The sequence below is a fragment of the Sparus aurata genome, chromosome 9 (assembly GCF_900880675.1).
Source record: "Sparus aurata chromosome 9, fSpaAur1.1, whole genome shotgun sequence".
Classification (NCBI taxonomy): Eukaryota; Metazoa; Chordata; class Actinopteri; order Spariformes; family Sparidae; genus Sparus; species Sparus aurata.
Genome location: NC_044195.1, coordinates 7601143 through 7628293, shown reverse-complemented (window position 1 = coordinate 7628293; position 27151 = coordinate 7601143). Strand labels below are relative to the sequence as shown.

Below are 27151 nucleotides of genomic sequence, written 5' to 3'. Positions count from 1 at the left end.
TTTTAATATGCCAAGTCTCAGTTTAATATGCTGTAATTACACTAAAGGCCTTAATTCTGATAGTCAATCCGAACAGGTATCCTGCCTGCAAAACACTAGGATGAGTTCAGTTCTGGGGTTGAAGACATGTTTAGCTTCTTTTTAGACATTTTAGCATGTACAACACTGCAAGAGTTAAGCCCCCTGAATCTGGCAGCAGGTTTTTTTTTTCTTTTTCTCTCAGTTAAATTACAGAGAAATTACAGTGTGATATTTTTTTTCATTTAAAGTCACCCACCTCACTGTAGCACAAATTAGCAGCTGCCAACACGTCACAGATGTTTGTTTTCTACATGTTTTATTTCCTGGAAACGCGTCTAGGCCATTACATGGTTTGCGTGGTCGTTTTGAGGCTTGACATGCTTAAGTGTCGACAGAGTCAGCCTAGATTCACGCTGGAATTAAGTCAATGTTTGCCGTAAATCCTCGTCAGCCTTAAAGGGAATCATGCTAATAAAGTCATCAGAGAAAGCTTCTTGGCGCAGCCATGCGAGCATTAGACGTGACTAACGGCCGTCCTCGTCTCAGGGGGCACCGCGTCCCAGCAGAGAGGCTTCCTGGGCTGCATCAGGACTCTGACCATCAACGGCGTGAGCTTTGACCTGGAGGAGAGGGCGAGGATGACGCCCGGGGTGAGCTCCGGCTGCCCCGGCTACTGCAGCGGATCCAGCAGCCTCTGCCACAACAGAGGGAGGTGTATCGAGAAGAGCAACGGCTACGTGTGCGACTGCTCCCAATCGGCATACGGAGGAACCACCTGTAACCAAGGTGAGTGCTGATCACCGAGAAAAGCGTAATGACACTTAATGCAATTCTTTTAGTAGATTAATGTTGATTAGGACAAACAAATAATCAATCAAACCAAGGTTATTCCATTACGGCGCTTCAATGAAAATGCGAGTAATGCAAGAGGCAATTAATACTTGTCCTGACTCCAGACTCCAAGAACATTTAAAATGCATTAGAGCGAATTATCTCCTGCTATATGTGAGGCAGGGAGCAGCACACAGGCGCAAGTGAAACACACCAGCGCCCGGCACAGACAGACGAGCAGGAGGCTGAGCAAACATTCATATAGACATGGTGGAGAGTTTGAAGGCAAGAGATTAAATTAAAGTCTGGCTGCAACTGTGGCTACCAACTCTGTAAAGTTACTCTTTACACAGTTCCCTCCTCGCTCACTCTGTCCAATATGAACCATGCCAGGATACAGCTAATCCGACTTCTGTGCAAAAATCCTTCTGGATTATTACAACTTGAATCTTAGCACGCAGTTAGTTGTGTTATTATGGGAAAGAGCCGGCATTTTATTTACGTCCCCTGAAGGGCTACAGACTCTCCTTTTGATCCATGTCTCTCTAAGAGTTCAACTCCATGAACCTCAGGAGTGATGTGCAGTTTTTAGATAATTAATAGTAGGATGGTAGATTTCCAAAACGCTGTGTTGTAGAAGTGCCTTTATTGCCCTTATTAAAGTTCTTGACAGTTTGGGAACATTTCACAAAAATCTATAGGAATCATGTACATTGGAAGAAAGTTAAAACATTTTATGACAGTCAACATGAGTTTAAAAATCAAATATGTGTGTTCTTGTGTTATATTTCACAGCCAGATTTGTTTTGAAATTTGATGGTATATCACAACCTTTATTTAAAGATTTGATGTATAAGATTTTTTGTTGAAAACATTCAAAAATGAACTAAAATGATCCACATAACGAGAAGATAAAACAGTTTGACATTATGACCTCTGTGTACTATCTTCTGAAGTTATTCCTGGGCTCGAGTTGTGAAGAGCAACACTTCACTCGCAGCTTCAAGCTCCCAGTCCGGATTGCCAGCCGCAAGCCAGTTTACTGAGCTAACTAGCTAACAAGCAGCTAGCAATTGCACAGTATGCTGCACTGTATTTGTTTTGAGTATGAATTTGATAGGCTGCCATTCAATCGCTATCATAAATGTTGGCAAAGCATGTTTCTGCAAACTTTACATTTCTTTATGTTGCAACTACATCAGTTCACCCTGCTGCCATCTGGCAATAGATACAGAAGTGTCCGCTGCTGTACCACCAGACTACAGAGCAGCTTCAGTCCTCAGGCTCATGTTGAAACGCAGTCTCAAATTGTGGTTGCTGGCTTGCCAGACTCTCCTGAAAGTCCGCTACCCTCCTCCTGATATGGTAGTTAGGTCATACACATGAACTATGAACATGACACGACACAGTCTGTAGAATGTAAGTAGTCTTCAAATCTAAACGTATCAGGCCTACTGACCGTATTGCAGTCAGTAAATCCCTCCCTCCTCTCTACATCACCACATGAGCGTGAAGTGGTAATCAGCAGACAAAGCAGTAACATTCACCAACAGACAGGACCGCCTCTTTATGCTGTTCTCCGTCCTGATTGGATAAAATGGGCAAGAATACTAGAAAATGCCTCTTCTTTTTTACTTTACATGAGCAGGGGGAGGAGAGACATTGTGTTCCTGCCCCACACACTCAGTAACAGTGGATACTTTTAAATACAGAGTTGTTTAACTCTTGTTTTAATTTTAAAAAAATATATTACTGACAGCTGTTATAACTGCCAACATTTCATCCCGGTGACTGGGCTGATACCTGACCACAGACTGGATGTGAACCCTGGATTCAGGGTTTTTACTGTCCCGGACTATGTACACCTGTTTCTCAGTCAAAGAAACGTGACGCCAGCACAAAAAAGATAGTCATGCTGAGAGCACAAAAATAATTAAACACTAGTATCCATGCACACAAATCCTATATTTATATTTTGTGACAATTTCACAAGCTGCTGGGATGGTAAAAAATTCCAGAGTGTTAATTAAGCCATGAACACTGCGGCTGCAAAGCAAACTGTCAGTGTTACTTTCTGGTGTTTAGTCAGTGAATATATTGGTACTTTGTGAGAGCGGGTGCCCGAGGTGCTGAGCCTAAAGATAACCTGCTACAGTGCAGAGGCTGTTCTACTGCTGAGGCACTCTCATTATGAATGCGTTACTGCGGCGATGTGAAACAAGACAGTGATGCAACGCAATGGCGCCTCGGTATGTTGGCATGTTGTGGCTCCCATCCCTTCACTCCTCCCCCTTATATTTGACTCTCTCAGGCGTAAAACACAGAGGAGACAATAGCCTGCTCGTTAGGGGAGTTCAACTCTCGGCACCTGTTGAGGTAACAGTGTCTGAGTGGCATTGATCGACAACAGTCCCTGTGGTGCTGCTGCTTCAGCCGCTTTGTTCTCAGCATTATATCTCTGTCATCATATCCTCGCGGAGATGAATTTCCAGCTTTGAGTGAGGTTTAATAATGCGATTTGATGTTTCCGTAATAGTGTGTGTGCATGATAGGCTAGCCAACCATCCATTTTATATCCCGGCTCCGTCGGATGCGAGTCACAGACAGACAGCAGCGAGCGAGCTTTTGTCTCCTCGCGTTTACCTTTAAGACAACATTTTATCCCCGCGTTGGAGCCTTTATGGTGGTTTCCCTGGTGAACGGGAGGCCTCAAAGTCACGGAACAGAAGTTGGCTGTTTGCATAAAACATCACAGAGTACCTCGAGTATTGAGACGTGCCTTGCTGCGTGAGTTGGCCTTTAATGTGTATATCTGGTTATTTTTAGATGTACAGTAAATCCACCTGCTCAGAGCGTTTCACGTATACACACCACTACGTGTCTGTGGATAAATATTGCTTCTGGACAGATTTCAATCAAAACCATGACTTCCCTCTGGCTATACCCAGTGGGCAAACCATATTTTTTAGCTCACTTTTAATAAGGGTCTGTTGATTTTTTCCTGCTTTCATATTTTCAGATATAATGAGCGCCGCAGCCTCTGGAGGCCCTGAGCTCTGTTTTAGTCTTTTAATCTTGTTTCAGAAAGTGTTGTAACACAGCTGCCTGCACTGAAACCTCCTTTTTATCCGTGTCCCTGTGTGTGCAGAGGTGTCAGTGTCCTTCGACATGGAGTCCTCGGTGACCTACACTTTCCAGGAGCCCTTCTCGGTGATGCAGAACAGAAGCTCGCAGGCCTCCAGTGTTTCCACAGAAAGCAGCAGCAGGGCCAGAGAGGACATAGCCTTCAGCTTCGTCACCTCCCAGAGGCCCGCCATGCTGCTGACTGTCAGCACCTTCAGCCAGCAGTACATCGCTGTCATCCTGGCAAAGAACGGTACGTACAGGTTTGACATTAATACAAAAAGACCCAAAGCACAGTCAAAACTACGGCCCTGCAATATATGGATATATCGTTGTTAGTGCAATATGAGACAATATATCGTCTTGGACTTTGGATATTATTATATCATGATATGGCATAAGGGTTATCTATTCCATCTTTTAAAGGCTGCAGTAGAGTAAAATATTATGTTGTGAAAGTACCAATAGTCATCCCTCCAATATTGCAGCATATTTAATATTGAGGGATATTTGTTCTAAAATATTGGGATATTTGATTTTCTCTCCAAGTCCTAGCACTTGTGAAGTATTTCTGAGGAGATTTCAGTATCAAGATATATATTGTGTGTAACAATATAGCTAAATTGTCATTGTCCCTTTGGCCCCATGCTGATGGAAAGCCAAGTGTGAGTGGTAGTCCACAAAACATTTCGGGAGCTTTACAGCAAAACAGAGTTGCAGCATTCTCCGAGACAGCTGAAGTGGCTGCGGCCATCTGATGCAGATCCTAGATCTGTTGAGCTTTTATTATGGTACAGCAGATATGGGTGGTTTTCAACTGGGAGTGATAAAGGGCTTTTGAGTTTGATATTGGTTCAGGCTTGATTGAAATAAAGGGGACTGTTGGTCATTGGCTGAGGTATGCTCTCTACTGAGTGCCAGTCTAGCTATATGTTGTTATTTTCATAGGGAAATTACTGCAGCCTTATTATACAGCTGTTTGTCCATGGACATCTGAAACCATTTAAAATGCTGTCAGATTAAATACTGCACGGTTTACATCATCATTTCAGCAAAAAAAAAGGCGAATGGAGACAGGCCCATTCCCATTTCCATACTCATGGACACACACACTTTGAGGTGTGTTCCCGTAAGTCCAGGAGGGTTTAGAACCGTCCAACTGTCAAATCGTCAAGTGCATGAGGGGCTCTCAGCAGACATTTCGAGAGCCCCTTTCTGTAACTCCGCATTCCTGTAGACCTTCCCTGAAGGAATTACCCTCAGATAATTGTGCTGTAATGTTGAACACAAGGTTACCATGGGTTATCAGGGGAAGCCTGAAAAAAATAACAAAAAACATAATCCAGATGATGGCGCTCTTTGTTATCTGATTGATGCAATTATTATATATACAAAGTCTCTTTTTCAATTCCCTAACAGGTTTTTGGTTTTTTTTAAATCTCTACCTAACATCTCACCTCTTCTCCTAAAACTGAACCTCTGTTTAAATCATTCAGTTTATTAAACAACAAAAAAGTAATTTGAATTTTGAAAAATTATGGAGCTTTTTCCCTGAAACATGTTTGTGTATATGTGTACTCCTGTTTCTATTTTGATGTCATGAAACATTCACATGAAACAAGATCAGCCCGATCTTGTTATGTGAATGTTTCAATTATCATTTGATTCATTTAACATATTTTAAAAGTAAACTAGTTGGAAAGCATTTCAAGACAGTTTTCATGTTCGCGTCTAATGTTGTTTTGACATAAAGTTGAAAATGTATTATTTAGCAATTACCACTATGTAAGGCAAGAGCCTGGAAGACATTTCAATCAGGCAGTCGGTCCCTTAAGTGCATTGGCCGTGAAGAAAAAGTAAAAAACTAAAATGTCCTAAAACCCACAAGGAAACATGATATGTCACAAAGTGCTGTCCCATTTCTATGTCTACCATTTTTGGCCCTTGCAGCCTCTCAAACTCAAGCACTTACCAGGTGACACCGGGTTGACTTCGAGGGTTCAGCCCTTAAGGCCCTAAAGGGGACATTTGTATTGGTTCCCACTGTTTGACATATGAAACCCTCGGTGTTGCCCTCAGGTCTACAGCCTTCCGTTGAGATGACATTGATGTGATTCAGCATGATGACTGTGAGGTCAAAATGTAGCTTTTAAAGCTCTTTTCAGGTACGGGGGATAGATAAGCCCACGCTTACATGGTCAGTTATTCAGAATCTCTGGGACCCAAATGTGGTTAGATCAAAACACTGAAGGCAATAGTTGGCTTTCCCCAGTTTATTAATTTCATTGAGACAATTATTATTTGTATTTGAAGTTAAATATGCAAATGAGGGTTTATCTAGTTAAAAATGTGCTATTTTGCACATTTTTCCAGTACAGAAGTTTCCAGGTTCAAAGTTCTTGTTTCATTTTGTTGATATATTACAGTATTTGTTTTTGCTTCTATTCTTTTACAGAGAGAATTTTAGATAGCCGTTATTATCGCTCCATAGATCAGGAAATGCTGTCAACAACCATAAAAAATGTAACTTTGGCCTTGTTTTTAGAAATGAAATGCTGTGTAAATCAGACCATGAAAGATGTATGAGCAAACATCTAAAGTCTTATGATAAATGGTTAATAAATACTGTGTATTTCATCTATAAACATCATTTGATGACCATTTTAAAGTTGCAACTGTAGTTATTAAGCCTTTACAATTCCTAATAAATATTAAAATAAATACAAGTAAAGTTCAAAGACTTTAAATTTACCATTTATTTATGGTGGTTTTTGTAAGGTGTTCCTGCATCCTTCACACAGATGTTTTGTGAAGATTCATGAATTTTTACACAAACTAATATCATCGTGAAACTTTTCCAGCTGATGACTCACATTCGTTTTTTTTTAATCTAATGACGCAAGAGTTTTGAAATTTTAGGAACATAAAACTGAATATTAGATAAAGCCTCTTTCAAAACTTGTCTCATTTTGTCAAATTAATGGGCTCAAATGATTTTACATGGGGAATTTGGCATTTGTCTATCTATGTATTACTCCTTGAATCAGGAAAACAGAAAACAGCCATAAGAAATATGTTTTGGCCATATTTTTATGAATAAAAAATTATATCAATTTGGCCATGAATAATGTATGAACTAAACCTCTCTAATAACCTCCAGTGAGATTAGAATGTTTAGTTAAAAAGCTTGGTGTATGTGAGCTCTTCTGATGTGGAGATTTCTGAGAAATATAGAAAATATAGAAATAGCAAAAATAAAAAATCAATTGTACAGAAATCTACAAAAAAAGCGACTATGGCATATTTTTAAGGAAAAGATTTCATTATGAAACTCCCCTGGACAAATAACAATTTGAAGAAAATGAATTTTATATCACAAGTTTTCTGATATTTTATGTTTAAATTAACGAAAACATCAACTAAAATAAACACTTAGATGTGTGTTTTGGACATGACTTTCATCAGGTTTGAAAGAAAACATGTTCTGGGCACATAATAGCCGAAAACTCAATATTAACAGCATTTTTGTAAAGATGCATGGATTCATTTCACTGCACCAGGTTCACGTGCGACAAGGCATTAAGCAACATTTTGTAGAAATTGTCATTTTGTGCAATTTGACGCCCCCCTGCAGTTCCCCAGTGCAACACCACCGCGGTAAATACAACTCCCAGGTGTGTAACAGTTTGTCAGATGTAACGTAGGTGCTAACTACAAACAAAACTCATTACGTCATAACGATGTTATGTGTTGAAAATGTGCATGTTGAAGTAAACATGTATGTGTGTAACGCCGTGATCGTACCCTCTCACTGATGTACACAGTTTCTCTTAAAGATGCTGACACACCCTCCTTCCCAACCCTCCCGATTTTCCCAGGAGTCTACAGCTTTTCTGTCGCCCTCTCCCACTTTCCTCCCGTGGTCGCAATTTTCCCTGTCGTTCTCGCTTCTATTTGTGACATTTTCACACCATCGCACCTTCTTTCTCCCCTATTAGCTACCACAACCACTTTCTGGCACTTCACAGTTCGCTGTATTTGTGCACCTTGTCCTCCTGACTGAGACGCAGAGAAGTGGTGAACAGACAGGGGTTAGGGTTAAGCTCACATTCTGAAATCCTCTCAAGTATGTGTCATCAGTGCAGTTTGCTTCACTTTATGTAAAAAAAAAAAAAAAAAAGAATAATAATAATATTCACACTGACTTTTCATAAACCAACCAAGTGTTAAGTCATTGGAAGGTAATCCACTCAAAGTTGATGGACAGTTTGGGCGACTGTCATTTTGATTCATCAGCACCACACATGATAAAAGCTAAATATGTGTGTGTTTAACCTGTATGGCGGAAAAGAAATGGCGGCCATGGGCATTATTAGTCACGGCTTCAGGTGGATCTCATGTGTCTCAAATAATGACGAACGGTTAGAGACTGAAGCCACAGTGCGTGGGATAGAAGAGAGCTGCACAGGGTTCCCAGTTTTACCCTTATTTCAGAATATGGTTTTTAGGACAAATCCTGAACTCACCGGCTGCCACAGACGTGTAACCATGCCAACCAAATGATCTTGCATAATTACACAGAGCGAATGCTTCCTTGACAATGGGCCGGTGTACTTTACGTTCACACCACGAACGAGATGCACCAGGGTTCACGTGGAAGCAGACAGAGATCGTCCTTTTTAGGCAAATAGAAATGGAACCCATTTAAATAGAAATGATTCAATTATAAACCCACGGCACTCCGGTTACCATCAGGGGTTATTTTTAATCTCTAGCGCGGAACCGAGTGCAAAATGTGCCTCTCACATTAACACCTAACGCTCAGAAGACCTCCGGATTGAATTTATGTGAAATCTCTCGTTTATTTGTGTGTTGAAAGGTTCTGAGGGAAATGGAAACTGATCTGACAGTGAACGGGCAACTAATGTGCCTCGCACAGCTGCCAGAATGGATAAAAAAAACCACCCCCACCGCTGCATGATAACTGACTATAGGTTAATGCACTGATTTAACCTCTGTATCTTTGAAAAGTCTCTGTTTTCAGTTGGAGTCTTGATGAAAATGAGCTCCAATTCAAAACACTGAAAAGCTCTTAGACAGTTGTTACTCAACAAAATAATGTGATGAATATGTCGCTTCAATTAATTTCTGATCCAAAAAAATATCAAAAACAAAGGAGACATTTCACTTTTGGAATTTTTAGAAGAAGGTCCTCACATCTGTAACCCTTTCTTACATTTTATTTCTTGCTGTCAGTGTCTGAGCATTTTCATCTTCTGACACTAGAAAGGCCTCAAAGCTTTAAGCTGACAGCCTTTAAGCTCCATCCAAACTTGAGTATCATGCTGAGTGACACCAGCGTGCAGTTGGTAGTCAGAGTCAGTATCCACGTGCGCTCTTTTCGTGTTGAGGCGGAGGGCCCCGTGTTCTTCAGGTCCCTGTAAACAGTGAAGGGCAGAGGAGGCACTTCATCCACGGCGACCTCCATCTATAGGAGCACTCTCAGGATTTGAAATGAATCACAACACAAAGCCCTTCACCTACAGACGGGGAATTGTAATATTGACCCAGCTCCACTTGACAATGCATATCTTTCTGACTCTATGATCTGGCAGCGATTGTGTGTGTGGGAGGAACACTGAGCACATATTGACTTATTCAGTGTGGGAGCGAAGAGCTCGGAGATAGAGATCTAAAAAGGCAATAGAAGAAGTTTAGATTTAGCGCTCTATTTATAAGTAAGTAGCTGCTTCATTTCAGTAAAGAAGTCTCCTCTTTTACAGTATTTGCAGCGTACACATGTTTGAGGCCAAAGTAGAAAGTAAGGTGTTCGTGTCAGGGGGCTCACACTTGAGCCTGTGGATTTAGAATTTGCATTGAGCACAAAAGCAAATCAATCGTCACAATCATCAAGTGCTCAGATGGGGATTTCTACGGGGGTCTGTTCAAAGAGAGAGCTCCATGTCTTTTCATGCTTTGTGTCCAGGGAGTCTGCAGATCTGGTATCACCTTCAGACGGACAGGAGTCCAGATGTGTTCAGCCCCGCCCTCAATAACCTGGCAGACGGACGACTCCATCGTATCAGAATCCACCGAGTGGGGAAAAACCTCTATGTCCAGGTGAGCAGAGAGCCCCCGCACGGTCACGCTGGGGATTTTTTCCTCTTTCTGAAAATCTCTTGTGGTACCCTACAATACGCTTCTCTCCTTAAGCTGCGAGACTCCTGGCTGCATTTGTGAATTGATTTTCCTTCATTCATGAATGTTTTATAGTTTTTGGTTTTTTGCTTTGGGAACGGCACCTCAAATTTCTTGATAAATCTTGCGTTCTTGAATCTCAAATCTTGAATTCCCTCTGATCCATAGAGAAAGTCTGAGCGGTATTATGATATGGTATTATGTATTGTGTATCAGAGCGTCGGTGGTTGTGACCACAGTGCGAGTGGGTGTGCCCTCAGCTGTGGCTGGCACAGGAGCAAGTGTACATCACTGCAGCTGGAGGGATAAGATGTGGAGCTGGTTTACCTACACGCTCACTCTGGCTGCAGCCTTGGGGTGGTATTTTAGCTTTAACTGTGGCCGCGCTTTGGTTAGTAATGGGTGAAACACTGACTTCATGGAGGGGTCGTGTGTGTGTGTGTGTGTGTGTGTGTGTGTGTGTGTGTGTGTGTGTGTGTGTGTTGAGTTGACATGGTTGATGGCCAAGGGTTAAGCTTCCGTATTCCTGATCTCCTGTGGTTTATTGGAAACACATCTTAACATGTGTGATATGTGCATCACAGGCACAACATCCTGTGTGGCCTAACAATGCTTTTCTTGATGGAATGAATTGTAAACTAAAAGTAAAGAATTCAATATCTTGACTTTTTTAGATAACATTCAATTTCAGGGCAATTAAATACAATGTCATGTTTCATACACAAAATCATGTCCCTCAACCCTTAAATTTATATTTATTTTTCAATGAAGTCTCCCATCATGAATGGGAATTAAATGCAATGTGACCAAATATAAAAAGTCAGTGTGATATTTCAAAATGGAAGAGCTTTTATTGTCGCACCTTGCAGTTCCCTCTACTGCCATTTCATTCAAGAAGCATTTGGTTTTGGATAAGAAAGCTGCCGCTGACTGTCCATCATACGCCACGCCCATCACATGCGGGCTCAACTTCCTTCACCTTGCATCTTTTTTCCTCATTCTTCTGCTCAGGTTGTGATGGATATAATTGATTTTTACATTGTATACAACAGGCCCATCTCTTGTTTTAGAAGGATTTGAAAAAAACTAAAGGACCCTGACTTTTCACATACCCTATGTCGACCTGTAAATGCACTTGTTTTTCTCTGCTTTGTTTATTAGTATTCACAATTTAAAAAAGAAACTGTGTATTTAATAAAAAGAATATCTTTGAATCAAAACCCTTTTTAATCAAATAGGTTGTCAGTTAAATTCTCTCTGCTTAAACAGTTTTTAAACTGAAATAAGAGCACATGTGCTGAGTTACACTCGCATCTATGGGCTCATTAACCTACAAACAAAATGATCAAGAGGTTGTTAAAGAGCTGTATTCATCCCGTGGGCCGCCAGTAAAAAGAGTCTGGTGTTAAATTTTTGATTAATACAAACAGCTGACACCACACACCACGCTGTCATGGCAACAGTGATCATGTGTTATCTAACGTGATTCACACCGACAACACTTACATGAGGTTAGATCTCACCAGTGGCTGTTGGGCTTTATTGACAGGTAGAGGCAGCTAGCTTCAGCAATCTGAAACCACATGCTTGTTAAATGAAAATAGTGGTGAATGGAACTGCAAGCTGCTGTAACAGGAGCTCTTCCCGATCGATGCAATGACACCTTATTATAAGTTAAATACATGTAATTGATGGGTAACAGTTATATTAATTGAAATACGATTATATGTTGTTTAGAAAGTAAATCTAAAAAACACTATTTAACATGTTCAAAAATGGGATAAAACCCTATGCTGTAATACAATATGTATTAATACTATTAGTGTCATATAAGTATAATGCAAACACCAATAGCTGACACTGATTTCATGTTTAGAAACATAAACTCTAGAGTTTTTATAGAATTCTAAATTTCGGAAAACACAAAACATGGTAACCTCGTGGTTATCAGGCAACAATGCATTAAAATTGAATCCCTATCAAAAGGAAATGAACCCACCTCTATCCGTGTTGAGCGGTCGTTGGGTAAGTATCATCTGTTAGACCAGAGTGCATTCTGGATTAGACACATTATAAAATGTCAAAAGCTGCAGAGGGTGTTATACAAACAAGCACTGAAGCACAGACTATTCAATGTTCTTTTTAAGTGACTCTTACTGAATCTGAATCTCATGAAACTTCTGCACTCAAAAAGGGGATGAAAATTGAAATTATGAGAAAAAAAAAAACTCAAAACGTTTTGTCTTGTACTTAATTGCACCCCCACTGATTATGGGAGGGCTCCAATCGCAGATTTCCATAAGGCATTACATTTTCTATAAAAATGCCATTAAATATCAGTCAGGCCATTTTATTACACTATTGGTCAAGTTACTACATTAGTGGCTTTCATTGTATTTTAAATCAAGTTAAATGCAAATTGTATGACATTTTCAGGAAATGGTGACATTATTAAGTGCTACAAGTAGTCACAGTGGAGCTATTGTAGCTATATTCAGAGCATCTTAGATTCACCCATAAATGCAGCTGCAGCCGGAGCATTAACCATCTCCACAGCCACTGCTTCACCCTGCACAGCGAGGCAGAGCAGCTGCAGCTGTGCTCACAGAAAGTGGCTGTATGCTGTCTGAGCTCGGCCTTTAATGAGCAATAAATGCCTCATATAAAGAGTAACAGCGTCTCTCCTTTCTCTTGTATCTGCGAAGTGTTTTTTTCTCTAAACTGGCAGTGTATTATAACTGGAGTGGACCAGCGCACTAACTGTTCCTTATTTCTCAAGGGGAATTCAAAAGAAAATATTGTGAGGGAATGCAAAACCTCCTGCAAAGGGAACACGAAAGTACTTCGGGAAACAAATTCCCACTGTGATCCTTTATGCTCCACACAGCAGCGGACACATTAAGTCATGTGGGTATGCAGGAGGAAGCCGCAGTCTCAAATTATGCTGATATGCAACTGTTCTGCAGAACTGAGTTCATTTAGCAACGGCGTTAAGTGCCAGTGCAGGAATGAATGTGTCAGACAAAGGCAGAGGTTTGTTTGCTTATGTCCGCATGGCTCCAAGTTCACAATCTGTTCCATTATTGTGCAACATTTTGACCATTTAAAGAGTAATTTCTTAACAGGCTATAAAGGATTCTAATGCCCGTTCTCACCTTCACAATTATGCCACAGGAAGATGGTAAAATGTCTTCTGTGGGAGTAAAGGAAGTTGCTTTTTCAGCCCTAACTCAAACCTTTCCCAAGTGGTTGCTTGACATTAAACATACAGTTGTGGTAAGAATCCCAAATTCCGAAACATTGGCAGACAACAATTTTGCAAAAGTGTTAGTAAGGGGAAAAAAAGTAATGGAAAACTTCATGTTGCAATATTCTTATCCCAAAATGTATGAATTTAAACAAGTATATAAAAAAAAAAACCTATGGAAGCAGTAATGTGCTGGTTTGTTGGTCAAAAGAGGTCCAGACTGGCTGTCTATTTATTCTTTAAACTGACTGTATCTCAGTGTGGAGCTGCTTCAGTGCGGTGTTTAAACTAAACAGATATAACCATTTTCAATAGGAAAAAAATATCTCAAACCATTTAATTCTGTCTATGTCAGTAAACATGAATATTTTTGATAATAATACACCAGGTTAGATGGTTACTTGCACTATTTACAGAATAAGTTCTCTAAGAATCTGTTTCATTTCCAAGCTAAATTGCTATTGTTATGAACATTTCCCTGAACTGGATTTCATATTGAATCCAATCAAATCAGAAATACAATATAATTGGAACCCTGTGAATCAGAATCGAATCAATTCAGGAAAAAACTGAGCTGCTGATCTCAACAGCGAGACATCTCATAACCTAAAAATGACCAAAGTGCTTCCTGGGCAGCCAAATAGCTCAAAAACCATTGGAGGGACTCCACTTGTGACGATATAATCTCATTCGACGGCCCACTTACTAGCTTTTTGCTAAGCTGTCAGTCTCATCTGACAGTCTTCATTAGCAGAGGGAACCTGCCCTGCACTGAAGAACAGTGTTTTGATTTGGCTGGAATTTTAATCCCCTCTTTAAACAGCATGGCCGCTGATTTTGCTTGTCTGAATTACACATTCTACACTAAACAAGTTCCTTCTGCTGATGAAAACATTAGATGTGGTTAAAAGCTGCCTAAAAGGCTAGGACCTTGATTAAATGCTGTTTTGTCATTCTTAAGGCCAGATTACAGTAATATTTAATGTATGTGCCATCTGGCAGCACCTGTGGCAACAATAAAATAAATATATGTGAAATTACAAAATTGCAACTAACATAACTGAAAAAATAATAGAAAGGCCGACTACATGTTGAATTACAGAATTGTCTAATCTTTTTCTGCACAATAACACATTTCTGCATGGAACTAGAATTGAATTTTCTACCTGCACTCCAAACAGTAACAATAGAGAGGTGATGTTAAAATAGATTTTCCTCTGTAATGAAATCCATTCTCAGCTGGGTCATCAGATATACCACTGCAGGCATTTTATAAACGTCAGTGGACGTTATCAAAGTCCTTCAGTGTTTTATTGCAGATCATCAAGTTAAGTGATGCAACTGAGTCAGCATGGTCGCACAGAAGTGAAAGGTCGAAATCACTTCAAAGCCAGCTGTGGGCGGATATGGTTTTGTGTGAAGCAGTAGAGAACACAATTCTCAATCTATAATGTATCGAAATGTGCTGCGGCTGCTGCTGTTACCTCGGTTTAGATTTCTTGTAATCGCCTTGTTATTTGATTTCTTTCCACTCAACCAGATCGACCAGGACATCCACACTAAGTACACACTGTCATCTGATGCAGAGCTGATCTTAATCAGATCCCTGACATTGGGCAAAGTCACCAGTAAGTCCTCCCATTATGCTCAGATAATTGCTGAAAAAACTCTGGGGTCATCCCCCTGTTGTGCTTTTGGTCGAACTGTTCCCCGTGACCATTCTTTTGTCATTCTTCACTTGGCTACTCAGAAATGACTGTAATTCACGTAATCAAACCTGTCACCAACAGTAACAACATATACTTTCACCCTCTCAACTCAGCAGGGAGGGAGAACTTCAATGAGAAAGTGGTGCAAGCAGCCTCTAAAGGTTTCATTGGCTGCCTCTCCTCGGTTCAGTTCAACCACGTGGCGCCACTGAAGGCGGCGCTGACGAATCGAGGGAGCTCGCTGGTCACCATCCGTGGTCCACTGGTCCAGTCAAATTGTGGCGCACTGGCAGAGTCCACCTCGCACACGCTGCAAGGTAAAACGTGCACACACACTCTTCTGTTTAAGTCACCCACGTACACACTGCCTTTAAACAGTCACTGAACGTCCCCCCACTCTGCCCCCCGCTAGTCAATTAGCTGATGACACAATAACTGTCTTTATGTGATTTATTCGGCAAATATATAATTAAGCATCAGGACATTTTCCACAGTGTGAGGATTTGCTGCTCTTCTTTATATCTTTGTACTTTAAATATCTCTTAACTGATTGAATGGCTGACAGCACAAGTTATTTAAAGATGTCACCCGGAAACATTAAGGAGGGAGGGAGATTTTCATTGCCAACTGACATTTCATGGATTTAACAGTGAATTAAAAAACAACCGACATATTAAGCAACAAAGAAAGATAATTGCATCCATATTTAATCTTTCTTTAGGACTGTACCGAGAAATTACAGCGAGCTATGAGTCTCTTTCTCCACTTTATCTTCCTTGTGCACTTCTCTCCTCCCCTCTACTTCGCCTGAGAATGGCGGCATTGAAACTCCACTCGTTGCATCTCATAGCGTCATGCTGTTTACCCATGCCTGTAGTGCACATGGGACACAACGTACAGACAGAAATAGCGGCAGTGTCGGGGTCTTTTGGCGCACATCACACATGAGTAATTTGCAGCTGTAGACAGACAGCACCTTGTTTCCGTTGGAGAAAGTGTCGCTTATGGATGTACTTGTTAATCCGTGTCAGGATCCTGCAGCAATGAACTAACGACTTGAAAACATTTTGATCCAGTCGTCTCAACTCTCTTTCGAGCAGTTAGCGTCTTGCAGCATGAGGCTGACATCTGTATTGGTCAAAAGTAATCTAGTTCTGTGATACCAGAAACTTAGAGTCAAGCCTCAGATGTAGCTGCTAACCAAGCCTGGTCTCACCAAATGGCACATGAATGACAGGCCCAGTACCTTAAGTCATTTTTAAGCGTTATCATGATGCATTTTTTGCCTTTCTAAATCACTTCAGCATAGATTTCATAGAGGCAAAAATGTCGGACGAGCAAGAAACCCTTTCCACCATGTACAGAGGTGGATGGATCAAACACAAGAGCTCTCGATGCGTCCTATCTGAAACCAAAAGTCAATGTATGTTAACTTACTTCAGGAACGCACTCAAACCCAAACCATGGTCTATTCCTAAACCTAGCCAAGTGGTTTTGTTGCCTAAACCTAACCAAGTTGCGACCATTTCACAACGTTAGCGATGTGTTTGTTATTCAAGGTTCCAGGTTCAGGTCATTTTTTTGTAATCGTAAAACATAAAGTTGCAAAAACAAAATTAAAGTTTATAAACTCCATCATGCTACACAAACATAGAGTATATACAGTTATTTTTGGTACCTACACTGTCAGTCAAAAGATTGGACACACCAAACTTACGACTGACTTTATTTTCATGACTGTTTACATTGTAAATTCTCACTGAAGACATCACAACTATGCTTGCTTTGTTGACAGCACTGCAAAAAACCTTGGCCTTCTCTCTGTGAGCTTCATGATGTAGTCACCTAAAATGTTTTTTACTTTATAGTGTGCCTTGTCAGGGTTCATTTGTGGAATTTCTTGCCTCCTTAATGGGGTTGGGACCATCAGTTGTGTTGTGCAGAAGGTTGGTACGCAGCTGACAGCACTATTTGACAACTGTTAGAATTCATATTATAGCAAGAACCAATCAGCTAAGTAAAGAGAAACGACAGTCCATCATTACTTTAAGAAACTGAAGGTCCATGAAATTGCAAAAACTTTGAATGTGTCCCAAAGTGCAGACGCAAAAAGCATAAAGCACTACGACGAAACTGGCTCACATGAGGCCCGCCACAGGAAAGGAAGACCAAGAGTCACCTCTGCTGCTGAGGATAAGTTCATCCCAGTCACCAGCCTCAGAAATCGCAAGTTTACAGCACCGCAGATTAGAGCAGAGATGAATGCCACCCTGAGTTCTAATAGCAGACACATCTCTTCATCTACTGTTCAGAGGAGACTGCTCGAATCAGGCCTTTATGGTCAAATAGCTGCTAAAAAAACACTACTAAGGAAAAGCAACAAGCAGAACAGATGTGTTTGGGCCAAGAAACACAATAAATGGACATTAGACCAGTGGAAATCTGTGCTGTGGTCTGATGAGTCCAAGTTTGAAAAGGTGAACGGATGTTCTCTACTTGCATGGTTCCCACTGTGAAAAATGGAGGAGGAGGTGTGATGGTGTGGGGCTGCTTTGCTGGCGAAACTGTTGAGGATTTATTCAAAATTGAAGGCATACTTAACCAGCAGGGCTACCACAGCATCCTGCAGAGACATGCCATCCCATCCGGTTTGGTTTTGTTGGACCATCATTTATTTTTCATCAGGACAATGACCCCGAACACCTCCAGGCTGTGTAAGGGCTATTTGACCAAGAAGGAGACTGATGGAGTGCTGCGGCAGATGACCTGGCCTCCACAGTCAACTGACCTAAACCCAATCAAGATGGTTTGCGATGGGATAGACCGCAGGGTGAAGGCAAAGGGGCCAACAAGTGCTCAGCATCTCTGGGAGCTCCTTCAAGACTGTTGGAAAACCATTTCAGGGGACGACCTCATGAAGCTCATCCAGAGAATGTGTGTGCAAAGCAGTAATCAAAGCAATGGGTGGCTACTTTGAGGAATCCAAAATAGGAAATATAGAGTTATTTCACACTGTTTGGTTACTACATAATTCCATATGTGTTCATTCATAGTTTTGATGCCTTTAGTGAGAATCTACAATGTAAATAGTCATGAAAATAAAGAAAAACCATTAAATGAGAAGGTGTGTCCAAACTTTTGACTGGTAGTGTATATACATGAACACAAACACATAACTTGTGTCTGGGGGGAACTAAACAGCAGCAACATGGTGATGACTTTGACATCAGGTAAACACTGTCCATCCATGACTGTGTCTGAGCACCAAGCACCAATGATGCAGACACAGAGTCCTCTGCTCGTCCGGCTGTATCCTCTGTTGGCTCAGACCACGATCAGCTGTTAGCGGTACAGCTTTGTCCTGGATGCTGTGGTCGAAACAGGTCTCTGTAAAGTTGTGGACACAATAGTCTCTGCTTTCCTGTTGCTCAGCCAGCCAGAGTCCCATTCCAAAGTTCACCCGACAGTTACATGACTTCCTCCTTCACTGCACACGCAAAACTATTATAATGTGGATGTGTTAAAGGACACAAAACATCAGCGTGCTATTTGTAAGCCATTGCATGAGAACACATTATTATCAATTCTGAAAGTAAAGAAAATGACTCAGACACAACAGCCTAATTGGCTCCCTATTAAACTGTTACAGTCTTTAACCCTGTCTGGTAACCAGTGACTTGTGTATTTAGCTAATTGCAGCATATCTAAACTAGACACATGCCAGCTGTTTTTCAGTCCTCTGTCTGACGGAGCAGATGCACTCCTCATTTTATTTTATAGTAATTTTTATTTATTTTGCACTGCAGCTGTCTGCACCAGCCACACTATAAGTCTTTTTCTCCCTCCCTCCAATCATTCATGTAAGAACACAATTGAGCAGTTGTTTTTAGTAAACAGATGTTCTGTAATGTGCAACCTTGTGTGGTTCAAGATTTCCAATTTGGTGCAGAAGTTATCCGTTGTTAAAGCTATAAGTCTTCTTGATGGTGAAGTGGGCCTAGGTTGCTGTACACTGTGTCACCGTATGTATCAAGACACTAACTCCACAGAGAAAAGCTCGCAGCCCATGTTCAGAAATCGGCCTTTAAAGTGAAACTCTCGCCAAAAAGCAACCAAGGCTTTATTTGTGATTGAATATGAGTCAAACCTTCGTGTAAATGCATAATTACAACAAAAGAGGAACTTTAAAGATTTACCGTAGTTTCGTTTTCAGGCAAGCTAATTTTCAATGGAGTGCAGGGGCACTGGCACACTAGCATCAAAATTTTTCGCTATTTTTAAAACACTAAGAAGACTCGACACAACATGAAACTTTGCTCGTAGTATCCCCAGGGTCTCTACACATGAACACGAGCATTGAGAACATTGTTTGTGTACACAGAGTTTACTAAAAAGAAGGTTTTTGGACAACTCACGTTAGCAGTAGCATATCCGGCGCGCTGCTGTCATGGCAGACAAAATGTGTCGATCCCCAAGTGCAACCTATGGTAGGAGGTCCACCGTTACTCTCCTGCCTGTTAGGTCGCACTGGGGGATCGATGATTTTTGTCTGCCATGACGGCGACACGGCGAAGATCCAGCTCCTACGGTGAGTAGTTCAAAAACCTTGTTGAACCTTGAGTTTTAGTAAACTCTGCGTACACAAACAATGTTCTCAATGCTCGTGTTCATGTGTAGAGACCCTGGTGATACTACGAGCAAAGTTTCATGTTGTGTCGAGACTTCTTAGTGTTTTAAAGATAGCACATTTAGCATAAGAGCACGTTAGCATAAGAGTGCCCCTGCACCCCATTGAAAATTAGCTTGCCCGAAAAAGAAACTACATTAAACCTAAAAATGCCTCTTTCGTCGTAATTATGCATTTACACGAAGGTTTGACTCATATTCAATCACAAATAAAGCCTCGGTTGCTTTCTGGCGAGAGTTTCACTTTAAACGAGCTGTCAGGACTTCTGTAAGCTTGCGAGGTCACAGCAATACAGTCCCCACGCCCCTCAGCATGGCCGCCTCTGCTACCTGCTCAGGCCTGTGAGAGCTGACCAATCAGAGCAGACTGGGTTTTTTCAGGAAGGGAGGCAAACCCAGTCTGCTCTGAAAGAGACAGGAGCTAAAACAGTGCATTCAGACAAAGGGTTAAAAAAAAAAAGAAAGGTATATTCTCTTGAACAGTAAAGCGTGTAAACATTATCTCGGAGACACCTAATATAAAAGTATGAACCAAAAGATGAGCATAAGATGGGACCTTTGATGTTTCAGCACAGAGCATTAAGTGTGCATTAATGGAAGCAGAGGCAGTGCCAGTGACTCGGGTGGACAGGCTCTGAGTGTTGCTTACATCCGGCCAGCGCCATATTGCCACACACATCATAAAACATTACAGACCGTGATAGGAAATGTCCTCGAAAAACTGATGTGAAATCATAAAAGACAAATTAATGCCAGGCACCAGTTTTGAACTCAAGCTCGGCTGACACAGGAAGACTCTCTCATCCGGAGTATAATGGAGATTTTGTTTAGTGTTGTTTTGGCAGCCGCGCGAAACGGCTCATCGCGGGGAGCCATAGCACGGAATGAAACCACCAGCTGCTCGCTTCAAGGCTCATTCACTACCACACCTCATTCAGTATGACACTTTGACATGGGTTAAATGGGTCAACACACATCATCACTTCATCACCACCCTCCCTCTGACCGCGGCTTAACGTGGGTCAAACCCTGACTGCCCCCAAGCGATCGAGCGTCTCTATCAGAGATGGAAACTCGGCGACATTGAGAAATCCCCGAAGAATCAGAGATGTTAATGTTGTACATGTGTCTCCTGTGCGATGGGAGACATAAATGGATCCGTCTGTTTTTCCTCATCTCCTCCAGATCAAACTGTAACGGCAAACAAAGACAAGGAGCAGCACGGCGGCAGCACCCAGAACGATTTGGCTGTAATAGCAGGTCTGTTTTTCTCTCTTCTGCTCTTTAGTTTTTCTTGCTTAATTGAAAATGAGCCCCAGCTGTTTGTTATTTGTCATTCTCTCCGTTTGCCTTCCATCTTAATTCTTTTTTCCTGGTCTCTTGATAACACAGCCTTAGCTCTGGCTCATTTTCATTACTGCCACTTACACAGCATTGCTCGAAATTCAATTTAAAATGATGATGATAATGGTCATGGATTTCTGTCTGCTCTCTAAACAGGGAAACTTTGCTTTGCATTTTTCCTTCTCCTTTACACTTGGACTGTATTGTTGACTATAGAGATACCCCAAGATGATCTGCAACATCAATATGAGACCAATTAAAGTGTGTAAAGGGAATGTGTGACATTTTGGGAAATTGAAGAGGGAACGGGGAGTGGAAAATAGTCTTCAAGCTAATGAGGGAGCTGGGGCTGTATTCACAAACATTCTGAAAATCCTCTCAGAGAGCTCCAAGCTTTGCCTCGACATTTTCCAGCAAGGAGTCCTAGCTTGAGACTGACTTAGCAAACTTCTTAGAGCAAGGAAGAGACAGAAAGCTCTATCTCAGCGAGGGTTCATGCATTATATATCATTTTAAAGCTTACAAAAGCTGTGATTAGTTGATCAGAAGGAAAAACAGAACAGAAACGGAAACGGAAGCCTACAAACTGTTTGAAAACCCAGGCCTATTCACAGGCTTAGAGCTATTATATGTATTTGCGTTGAACTATTTGCCATGCTGATAATTGCACTGGGCCTATTTAATATTAACAAGTGTAAAAACCATAACCAAGAGGCAGGTGTGGGAAAAATAAAGTGCAGCAGACGTACACCTCTCCCTCCGTGTGAAAAGCGCTGTAATTGTTCATGTGATCACTCTGCTGATGGAAGGTGGTGACAGACCCTAGTTATCACAATCAGTGTTATTGCGACGGCTGGGAGACGCGAGCGCATCTCTAATGAGATCCACCACAAACATTATCCCTGCACCAATCAAAACTGTAGCGTTTCATTAGCTCACTGTCGTTCAGCCTTTGCAGAATCCCTCTCTGCACTATTTTCTCATCAGCTTAAGAAACTGTGAATGCTCTAACCTCCTCCTCCCGACTCCTTACAGCCTTTCACCTTTACAGCTCTCTTGAGGGCTGAGATGCTTGTGAATAACTCTTAAATTTACAAGGATCTTCAAGGCGAAAGCATAAGAAAATCTCTTTTTTTTGTCCGTCACCAGGAGCAAATCTTTAGAAGAGGAAGAAAGAGAAGCTTTATGAATCTGGCCACAGGTGTCTGCGCAAAGAGGCTGCATCGTTTTTCACCAAAGCAGTGTTGTGATATTGAGACAAGATTTAGTATGGAATTTTGAATTTGAATTTTGCCATGTTGGAGATGGAAAAAACAAAAAAGCAGTTCATTGCTTTTTGCATAGCTGAAGTGAGACGACTATTAACAATGACCAGTGCCAGGAGAGGGTTGTTTTAGCTTAGCGTAAAGACTAGAAAGAGGGAGAGACAGCTCTCATGGTGACAAAATCTGCCTTCCAGCAAATCCAAAGCTCACTAGTAAACATATTGTAACTTTTAATTTAATTACAAAAGTTGAAGGTTAAAGGCAAACCATTTCCCACTTGACAGTGGGGTGTGTATTGGACTATTTATGAGCCAAAATCACTTCCTGGCCCCCAATATTTACAATAAAGTCAAGAGAGTGTTATCAATCTTATTTTAATCACTTCTGAGTTTCCTGTAATCATATTTAATAGAATATGAAAATACTCTAATGCTGTCAAACACAACATTTTCAAGGACACCGCAATCACATTAAATATAACATATACATACACAAACAAGTTCATCAACAACTAATTGTGCTTGTCAGCAGGGCAGTGGTCAAAGATCCAATCCTCGGCGCTAGTTTAATGATCTGTGTGTCCAACAATAAACTGTGTGGGTCTTCTTGGGTCCCAAGAAATGATTTTTGTGTTCAAAGACATGTTTTATCACACAGTTACAGGCAAACTGACTTTTCTGTAACAAGTTCACATCAGGAGGTCAGAAGTCAACCAGACACCTGTGGCCGCATTCAAAAAGCTTCCCAGTAATTCTCAGATTGTTTAAGTTTTCTAAGAATTTACCTTAAAACTTTAGACTAGATCCTTCTGAAGAAAAAAAATGTATTCCCAAAGTATCTTCGCCCTTAAGAGAGCTCCTCGGGGGGAACCGATCTGTCCAGGGGAACAGAGGAGGACTTTAAAGAGCCCGAGGAGTTTCTTGCAAAAAAGAAAATGGAAAGACAAAGAGGGAGGAGAAATATGTGGTAATGAAACACTGTAATTTAGATCATGCGGGGGTAATGTTTGTGGTCTGTGATTGATGAGAGATACTTAAAATGGTTTTACACTTGTTATCAAATAGACTAAGTCTAAGTCTATAATTAGTAATTGGTCAATTCAAGCATGTCAAGTATACAAGCTATTAAACTAAGATTACGTAAATTAATATTCATTATCAAACAGGGTCTGAATAGAGACTAAATACTATGATTAGGCCTGTGGATTTCACTGTCCATTTCCCGCCCATTATCACTAAAAATGCATTTTTATTTCTTTTGAACGATCAACCAGTTACAGCTTTTATAATAATGTGTCACACCCAGCCACGGGTCAACCACGCCTCCTCAGGATTAAAGTTTTTGTCCTTTCCTCGCTCAGAGTTGCTCTCCGAGAGGATTCTCAGAATGTTGATGACTACGGCCTGATGGGGCTGACAGCATTGTCCCATGGTTTCTTACTAATGTGTCTCCCCTGCTGTGTTTTCAGGTGTGGTCACAGCGGTGGTCTTCATCGCGGTGTGTGCTCTGGCTGTGATAAGCCGCCTCCTCTACCAGCAGCGGCGGGCCCAGCGGAGCAACAGCATCAAAGAAGACAACAGACACAGCATGTACACGGACTACAGGACAGAGATGCACCTCCACAACTCAGTCAGGGACAACATGAAGGAGTACTACATCTGACTACCGTGTGCGCTCTGTGGACCTAGGACACAAACTTACCTCTCTCTTTAAAAGGACTAACAGGTGGACGAGCCGCTGCAGGATTTCTTACGACAAAACATCTCTGTGCCCTGGAAGTTTCTCAGGAACACTGCAAAAAGCCTGTAGCCTGTAGTCCACTTTCGTAAATGCTCCAGTACAAGCAAGTGGCTGAATCTTTACAGCTCTTAGTGTATTTGATGTTGGTGAAACTGTCAAGAATCAAGCTGCTGTGGTTTCTGTCGTTGCAAATTGTGTAAAGCAAAAGATGAATGTTCTGCAGCGGTGGAAAGAGGGACGCCACGAGTGCGCCGAGCGAACGCTGCTGTCCATCCCGAACGCGCACAACTTACAACGTTTTGTTTAAAAACCCTCAAATGCTGAAGATTTCCACATTTCAGTGGGACTCACTAAACTGTACTTGCAAGTCAGGAAATGTAGGCCAGGCCTGTAAGATATGCGTGCATTCGCTGCTGTCTTTGTTTTGTCAGTGGTGGTGAGTGTTGTAGAAGAAGAAAAGGGGACAATACTGCCTATACTGTATGAGTGCCTAATTTGCATACAAGTTTTTATTTTAACATTTTAGAAGTTATTCATGTGATTTGCAAAAAAAAAAGAAAAAAAAGCAGTCGCATTTACATAGAGATGAGCTTATTGTCATTCAGTTCTGTAACCCACACCACATAGAGTAAAAGGGAATTTGAATTTCCCAGCCATGCACAACATCTGGCAGTTGAACCATTAGTATCGGGTGACTGCCGGTAACGTTTCTTTCACTGAGCTGTTTTCAGCCGCACCGTTCGAAGTAGCATGGAAATTTACAAATCATATCAAGTCCATTAAATCCATGAAGTTGTAATCTTTTTTTCTAAGTAGGTAGTAACTCTCAACACTTGCAAGTGTTTCAGGTTTTCAAGTCTCGTCCCTAAGAAAGCATTGTACACCATTTAAACCACATATAATTAGTTGTAGGCAATATTTAGCTGAAGGCTTATGAAATCATAATTTTTCACATTTATTTAAGTGTGCAGAGTCTACTTGTGTATTATTTTTCAACAACATAAAAAAAAACGAAAAAGACATACATTTATTGTCTCATGACAGTAGCAGAAATAAGAAATACATGGAAAGGATTTTAGTATTTAAATAAATACAAAAGGGTCATCAACACTAACATGTGCAGGAACAGGTGTAACTCTTAACCAGACTGCGGTCAAAAATGTTGCCTTTGCAGGCATCCAATAGTTCTACAGGTTCAAAATCACTGCATATACTGAAACTGGTGCAGTATAGAAATCTCAAAGTCTACTCAGCTCCCGAGCGTTACCTTTGGTGGTCTTTGGCATACAGGCAGCAGTTTGGGGTGTACAGGAAGTGTGAAACTGGTTTAACCAGCACGTAAGTCGAGTCAAGTTTGCAGTACTATGAAACAATCACGGCAGTTCATCGGAGCTTGTACAGCTACAGTATGCTCCGAGGGTTAAATGTTTCAAACACAACCTGCTCTTCTACACTTTGTCACAGAACTTCAGTGAGTTTGTTCCACTGTTTAAAGTTGTCTTGCTTGTATCTCAATTGCTAGCTTGGTGATATGCAGATGCCAAGCAGGCAGGAGAAGGAAGGCCTTCTCGTCAGTGTCAGATAAAGACTGTGAGGCTGGGATATCCCTTGGAAAGATCCGTATACACGCAAAGAAGATCAGAATTCGAGAACCAACCGAGTGGTCTGCATACGAGTTGAAATTTCAGCAAAGCATTGGTGGACAATGACGACAACTTTGCTTTTTTTTAGATCCAAAAAACCTAATTGCAAAAAACACCAAGCTTGACCTGGAGGTGGTACTAGAGTGAAAAAAGAGTACCAGAAATGTCAAAATCAAGCTTGTCAGGCTCAGCTCCATGTCAACAGGTTTATCATCCATTGGCTTCAGCTACTCTTAGGCAGGTTAGCCGTCTTTGTCAGTTGTATTTTGAGCTTAACATGCTTAACATAAGAAGCCCAAAGAAAAGCTGAATCTGAGGTGGACAGGAATGTGGTAAATGCTTTTTCCTATGTGTCGGACAAGTCATTAGAATTCATCCACTGGGGATCATGAATATCATAAAGGAACAACTGTGTGATATTTGTGAAGATATCTCACCCCGATTGTGATCTTTGGACCGATGGACTGATGGATGGACGGATGGATGACAGACTGACAAACATTGTCGCCCTACCTGGAGCCCCACCACTACCATGGCTAAAGATTACATGACTGAAAGTGAGAGTGGCATGGTCAGAAGATAGGGTCTTGATCCACCAGACCCCATCTGTGCATGTCCTTGTTATGTCTCAAGATGTGATCTCTAGTATCAGTAAATGAAAACATACCTCTCAGAGTGTTTTGGTTATATTGCAATGGGTAATATCGCGTGGTTACTTCTTCTTAATGATTTGTATAGCTGCAGTTTTATTAAGGATCTATTGTATAGATGTATAATTTAATAATAAAAGTGAATATATTGCTAATCCTCCGTTGTAAAGTGGCTTAACTTCTACAATGTTCAACAGGATCTTGTTATCAAGATGTTTAAAGGCTCCCGTGTGGCAACCAAAAAGAAATCCTAAGGAAAAGTCTCACATTGTTCGTGGTTTTGGCAGTATGGAAGCAAGTGAGGGATTGCGTCTTTGTTCCAGTTGGACAGAGGAGTGGGGTCTGGTGAGAGGAACTCTACTATGATGTTGTATTAGTTGTTTTGTGTATTAAATACAGCTGCCGAAAGGGTCGACTGATTGAAGGAAAAGACCCCGTCTACATTCTGTGGAGCTAAGATGGAGCAGGTGAGCAGTTTTAAGTTCCTGGGAATCAACATCGACCTGTCATGGCCAGCAGATAGCAAAAACAAAAAAAGGCAAATGCTGGTCCCATTTACAGAGCATCAGTGATATCAGTGAAGTGAGATGTCTGCAAAGAGCCCCAAGATACTAAAAGACAACACCCACCACAGACACAGTCTGTTTGACCCTGCTCATGCATAAAAAAGGGAAAAATAATGTTCTGGTATCCC

General features: G+C 41.2%; 1 protein-coding gene across 1 annotated transcript in view; it reads left to right on the top strand.

The window, feature by feature from the left end:
- cntnap5a (contactin associated protein family member 5a) overlaps positions 1-26612 on the top strand; it is a 113894-nt gene extending 87282 nt beyond the window's left edge. Inside the window, 7 exon segments of the mRNA XM_030428846.1 lie at positions 568-807; positions 4001-4228; positions 9962-10095; positions 14961-15048; positions 15246-15446; positions 21001-21075; positions 23893-26612. Of these exon segments, the coding sequence (XP_030284706.1) occupies positions 568-807; positions 4001-4228; positions 9962-10095; positions 14961-15048; positions 15246-15446; positions 21001-21075; positions 23893-24086 (1160 nt within the window). The 3' untranslated portion in view covers positions 24087-26612.
- Positions 26613-27151: the final 539 nt, after the last annotated feature.